The sequence below is a fragment of the Sinocyclocheilus anshuiensis genome, unplaced genomic scaffold (genome assembly GCF_001515605.1).
Source record: "Sinocyclocheilus anshuiensis isolate Anshui unplaced genomic scaffold, SAMN03320099.WGS_v1.1 scaffold446, whole genome shotgun sequence".
Taxonomy (NCBI): domain Eukaryota; kingdom Metazoa; phylum Chordata; class Actinopteri; order Cypriniformes; family Cyprinidae; genus Sinocyclocheilus; species Sinocyclocheilus anshuiensis.
In genome coordinates, this window is record NW_015544247.1 from 252,220 (window position 1) to 258,604 (window position 6,385).

A 6,385-nucleotide genomic window follows, 5' to 3' on the forward strand; every position below is an offset into this window, starting at 1 on the left:
CACACACACACACACAAACAGGTAATTATAATAATCATCATAATAAGTGAGAAAATTTATGATGAATGTGTAGTGTATTTTTAATATTTTTTATTATATTATTTTTTTAGACTATATTTTAAAATATAGTTAAATAAATGAATATATAAAATTAATGATCTAATTCAATTAATTTATTTTGCTTTACATTAAACTTCATCATATTCCTTCTATCCTCTCTCAGAGCAATGAGGAATACAGACAGGTGGCGTTCCATGGATGCCTGGGCTCCATGAATAACACTAAGGCCCGTAGTGGTGCTACATTCTTCCGGCTGAAGGATGCTGTTGTGCTGCCCAGTTCCATGGACTGGAGGGACAAGGGCTACGTGACTGGTGTTAAAGACCAGGGGCAGTGTGGATCATGCTGGGCCTTCAGTGCAGTAAGACCCACATTTTTACGTTTACAAACAGATCTTGTGGCAAATGTTTATAGAGTCCATATAGACCAGGTCAGCATTCTTAACCTTTTTGCATTTATTCATCCCTCTTTTGTCTCTCAGACTGGTGCCCTGGAGGGTCAGACATTCAAGAAGACAGGAAAACTGGTGTCCCTGAGTGAGCAGCAGCTGGTGGACTGCTCTGGTTCTTTTGGGAATATGGGCTGTGGTGGAGGACTAATGGACCAGGCCTTCCAGTACATTGAAGCCAATGGGGGTCTGGATACAGAGGAGTCCTACCCATATGAGGCCATTGTGAGTCATAATAATGTTTGATTCTGACCGTAATGCTTCAGCTTGTCGTTGTTGTTTTTTTAAAAATGATTTTAATCATTTTTGCTCATCAATTTACTCCATGCAGGATGATCAGTGTCGTTTTAACCCGAGCACTGTGGGTGCCACCTGCACAGGATATGTTGATGTTGCCAGTGGGGATGAAAGTGCACTACAGGAGGCTGTTGCCACAATCGGCCCTGTATCTGTTGCCATCGATGCTGGACACAGCAGCTTTCAGCTCTACGAATCAGGTAAATGTTATCACTTGGTTTTTAGGTGTTAGGTTTTACATGTGACATTTTATCCATTATTTATTCAGGTTTGAATTAGAAATTTGTTGTCTAATTTAATAAATCATGTTTCTAGGTATCTACAGTGAGCCTGAGTGCAGCAGCTCTGACTTAGATCATGGCGTTCTGGCTGTTGGTTATGGAAGTTCAAGTGGAGAGGACTATTGGATCGTCAAGAACAGGTTAAGAAAAAGCACAAGTTGATGAAACAATAATAGTACACAGCTGAACGAAGAGAAAAACAAAATCTAAACATTCAAAACTGCTGTGATTTTAGCTGGGGTCTGGATTGGGGTGACAAGGGCTACATCCTGATGTCCAGGAACAAGAGCAACCAATGTGGCATCGCTACTGCAGCCAGTTACCCTCTGGTCTAATGGGTGAGTTCATTACTAATATGATTTCATGGCTTTAGTCAATTCACACAATTGGGGCAAGTTCATTTACCTGTAAAAAGGCTTATATAAACAATTAAAACATAGGTTTAAATTTAATAAATACATTTCATTGTTTACTTTGCAATTAAGAATAAAATGATTTTCTTATGTTCTGCAGGAAAGATGAACATGGACCTGGAGCGGAAGGGAGAAAAGGAAATGTGGACCATTTGACTGATTCTACAATAATACCTCATAATCATATTTTTAGTTTAATTACAATTTGAAAAATGTTAACAAACTAACTTCAGCTGTTGTTTATATTTTCAAATCCCCTGACTAGGAAAACACTATGTTAGTATGAAGTACAGAATAAAAATGAACATTTATGTGGTGTATATTTTATTGGCAAACTCTCATCCTTGTGGTTGTTTGGTCTTTTCCTATATTTCCTCTTCATAATTCACAATCAGAACAATGCTCAGTTTGGCTTGTTTTAACTAGACAGCTCTTTAAAATCATCAGGAATCCAAAACATTAGACTTTTCCCCATAACAATCTTGCAACCAAGTCTTCATCTGTTAAAAGTCACTAAAATATATATTTTTTGAAGAACAAAAATACCAAGCAGATAACCAAGTGTTTGGCTTGTTTTAACTGAACAGTTCTTCAAATGGTCAGGAATCCAAATCACAAGCCTTTTTTTAAAATCATGAAACCAAGTCTCCGTTGTGAGATGCATCTGCTAGATTTGGGTCACATGCATACGTTTTTACTTTTAAGAGACAGAAGGTCACATGGGCCTCTATTCCTTCCCATCTGTCAGTGACTGATAGAATTCATAAAAATACAATAACTGAAAGTAAAACAGTACTACAGTTTAGAAGAGCTTGAGGTCCGGGGAGGGTGTTTGTCTTAAGAAAGTCTATCCAGCCTGGTTTGTTTTTAAGAAACAGATGCAGTTTTATGGAAATAAACAGTTTCAAAATAGACCCTGTGATATGACTTCATAAGGATTACTGCATACATTCATTATTTATTGATTGCTATTATTAGTGGCTATTGTTCATCCTCAAAGATAGAGTGTGTTCATTCATGAAAACCCCTATATAAACTCAGATCTTCATTCTGGTAAACACAGACAGGCCGGGTGACTGACATCAAGGAAATGTATATCCTATATACCATCACAAGTAAGTACTCAGGTTTAACCAGATTTAAAAAAAAAAATACTGTTAGAGGAAAAATGTGTGGGCGTGTGACAGAAGAAATGAAACAGTGACGTTAGATACCTCAGTTCTGTTTTATCTTGTGCACCTCTTGTCCGACCTCACACTTGTGTCTTCTCTTTCTCGGTGCAGGATGAGGTTTTTGGTTGTTGCCGCTGCTTTTCTGGCTGTTGCCAGTGCTGCCAGTCTTTCTCTGGAGGACATGGAGTTTCACGCATGGAAAATGAAATTTGGTAAGAGAGTCTGCTTCTTAGTTTTATCTATATCTTTAAAATCTTGGGGAAAGAGAGTCATCAGGTTCTCTTTACTGACTGAATGAACAAACTAGACAAAACAGACAGTGAAGTCTTTCAGACAATAATCAAAGACAGAAGCGTTTCGATGAATCTCACACCTCATTCACTGTGTCCTCTCTCACTTCAGGCTTTTATTCTACTGTATAAATGCTGTTCTTTTAAACTTTTTATTCATCAAAAACATTCTGAGAAAAGCATCACAGGTTCCAAAAAATTATTAAGCAGCAAAAACGGTTTCCAACATTGATAATAAATGAGCTTATTAGAATGAGTTCTGAAGGATCATGTGACAATGAAGACTGGAGTAATGAATATTAAAATAGAAAACCGGTATTTTAAATTGCAATAATATTTCACAATAGTACTGTTTTTTTCTGTATTTTTTATCATTCTTGATGAGCAGAAGAAACTTATTTAAAAACAACAAAAATCTTACTGATCCCAAACTTTTTAACGACAGTGTATATGAGAAATGACTTAACCTAACTCAGCACTTGACACAGAGTAACTTTCCAGGGTATATGTGACCCTGGAGCACAAAACCAGTCATAAGTAGCACGGGTATATTTGTAACAATAGCCAACAATACATTGTATGGGTCAAAATTACTGATTTTTCTTTTATGCCAAAAATCATTAGGATATTAAGTATTTAAGTATTAAGCATGTTCCATGAACTTCATTTTTGATTAGTAATATGCATTGCTAAGAACTTAATTCGGACAACTTTAAAGGTGATTTTCTCAATATTTAGAATTTTTAGAGTTTTTGCACCCTCAGATTCCAGATTTTCAAATAGTTGTATCTCAGCCAAATATTGTCCTATCCTAACAAACTATTTATTCAGCTTTCAGATGATGTATAAATCTCAATTTCAAAAACTTGACCCTTATGACTGGTTTTGTGGTACAGGGTCACATATGCCTCCTGTTGAATCAGAACAAAAGTCATTAAACAAATTCAGAAGATTCTTGAAAAAATTTAATTGATGTTTAAAAAAATACAAAATTGTTTGTTAAATTATTTGACACTCATGTTTTTTTTAAACACGTGAAACGTTATAGTGACATTTTTTTAAAATTATTTTTTAAACATTACAAATAACTATAATCAAATTCACTGTGTTAAAAATGTATTTATTAAGATATTTATTTTCTGTCAAACATCAGGTAAGATCTACCGTTCTGTGGAGGAAGAATCTCTGCATAAGCAGACCTGGTTGTCCAATCGCAAACTGGTTTTGGTCCACAACATGATGGCAGATCAGGGCATCAAATCCTACAGGCTTGGCATGACATACTTTGCTGACATGGTAAAAAATTAAAACACACACATACACACAAAACAGGACATTAAAATTTTCATCATAATAATTGAGAAAATTGATGATAAATGTGTAGTGTATTTTTAATGCTTTTTCAGTTATATTATTTTTAAAATATAGCTTAATAAATTAATGTATATAAAATTAATGATCTAATTCAATTAATTTATTTTGCTTTACATTAAACTTCATCATATTCCTTCTATCCTCTCTCAGAGCAATGAGGAATACAGACAGGTGGCGTTCCATGGATGCCTGGGCTCCATGAATAACACTAAGGCCCGTAGTGGTGCTACATTCTTCCGGCTGAAGGATGCTGTTGTGCTGCCCAGTTCCATGGACTGGAGGGACAAGGGCTACGTGACTGGTGTTAAAGACCAGGGGCAGTGTGGATCATGCTGGGCCTTCAGTGCAGTAAGACCCACATTTTTGCCTTTACAAACAGATCTTATATGGCTAGTGCTTATAGAGTCCATACACAGTCCAGTTCAGCGGTCTTACCTTTCTGCTTTATTCATCCCTCTTTTGTCTCTCAGACTGGTGCCCTAGAGGGTCAAACATTCAAGAAGACAGGAAAACTGGTGTCCCTGAGTGAGCAGCAGCTGGTGGACTGCTCTGGTTCTTTTGGGAATATGGGCTGTAATGGAGGACTAATGGACCAGACCTTCCTGTACATTGAAGCCAATGGAGGTCTGGATACAGAGGAGTCCTACTCGTATGAGGCCATTGTGAGTCATAATAATGTTTGAATAATAAATAATTCAGCTGATTTTTTAAAACAGTTTTAATCAACAATATTCTCCTCGCAGGATGATCTGTGCCGTTTTAACCCGAGCACTGTGGGTGCCACCTGCACAGGATATGTTGATGTTGCCAGTGGGGATGAAAGTGCACTACAGGAGGCTGTTGCCACAATCGGCCCTGTATCTGTTGCCATCGATGCTGGACACATCAGCTTTCAGCTCTACGAATCAGGTAAATGTTATCACTTGGTTTTAAATGTGACATTTTTATTCATTATTTATTAAGCTAATGAATAAAAGCTTTTAAATAGAAATTTGCTGGCTAATTTAATAGATCATGTTTCTAGGTATCTACGATGAGCCTGAGTGCAGCAGCTCTGACTTAGATCATGGCGTTCTGGCTGTTGGTTATGGAAGTTCAAGTGGAGAGGACTATTGGATCGTCAAGAACAGGTTAAGAAAAAAGCACAAATTGATGAAACAAAAATGAATAATAATAATAATAAAAATATTACAGAACTGAACAGAGACAAAACAACTAAAAAAACTCAAAACTGCTGTGATTTTAGCTGGGGTGTGGGATGGGGTGAACAGGGTTACATCCTGATGTCCAGGAACAAGGGCAACCAATGTGGCATCGCTACTGCAGCCAGTTACCCTCTGGTCTAATGGGTGAGTTCATTACTAATATGATTTCATGGCTTTAGTCAATTCACACAATTGGGGCAAATTAATTTACCTATTAAAGGGGTCATATGATGCGATTTCAATTTTTCCTTTCTCTTTGGAGTGTTACAAGCTCTTGGTGCATAAAGAAGATCTGTAAAGTTGCAAAGACTAAAGTCTCAAACCCAAAGAGATATTCTTTATAAAAGTTAAGAGTCAACCACGCCTACCTAAAACGGCTCGTTCTAACATGCCCCCACATGTCTACGTCACGATGTGGGAAGATTTGCATAACGCCTCCCTAATGTTCACGCAAAGAAAGAAGGCGTAACTTTTATTCTCGCTGTAGTATTGTTGTTACCGCCGTCGCCATGTCGTGAAGGCACTGTGTTTCGTTGGCCTTCCAAAAGAGGACGCCCGCCAATCTCAAGCCCGCCCGCCTCTGCTCACTCAAGCCGGCCTCCGCATACTCTAGGTTGCGGCTCACTTTAGGCCTCCGGCCTCCGCTCACTCAAGGCCGCGGTGTGTGACGCTGTTTCGTTGTGAAAGAGAAACTACTTTGTTTGGCCTTCCAAAAGAGGACACGACTAGAAATCAGTGGTTAAGTTGTATTTACAACACTGTTCCAGAACAGTTCAACCCAAATATTCAGATGTGTGCAGCACATTTTATGGAGGACTGTTTCCTGATCCTGGGAGAGTAGACTA

General features: G+C 37.8%; 1 protein-coding gene across 1 annotated transcript in view; it reads left to right on the forward strand.

Annotated features, from left to right (window-relative positions):
• Window positions 1-6,385, forward strand: part of LOC107697653 (uncharacterized) — a 13,636-nt gene that overhangs the window by 1,249 nt on the left and 6,002 nt on the right. The window contains exons 4-16 of the mRNA XM_016498454.1: window positions 224-421; window positions 542-733; window positions 840-1,005; window positions 1,121-1,226; window positions 1,322-1,415; window positions 2,087-2,097; window positions 2,783-2,883; window positions 4,115-4,257; window positions 4,486-4,683; window positions 4,806-4,997; window positions 5,079-5,244; window positions 5,360-5,465; window positions 5,582-5,684. Of these exons, the coding sequence (XP_016353940.1) occupies window positions 224-421; window positions 542-733; window positions 840-1,005; window positions 1,121-1,226; window positions 1,322-1,415; window positions 2,087-2,097; window positions 2,783-2,883; window positions 4,115-4,257; window positions 4,486-4,683; window positions 4,806-4,997; window positions 5,079-5,244; window positions 5,360-5,465; window positions 5,582-5,681 (1,773 nt within the window). The 3' untranslated portion in view covers window positions 5,682-5,684. The remainder of the gene's footprint in view (window positions 1-223; window positions 422-541; window positions 734-839; window positions 1,006-1,120; window positions 1,227-1,321; window positions 1,416-2,086; window positions 2,098-2,782; window positions 2,884-4,114; window positions 4,258-4,485; window positions 4,684-4,805; window positions 4,998-5,078; window positions 5,245-5,359; window positions 5,466-5,581; window positions 5,685-6,385) is intronic.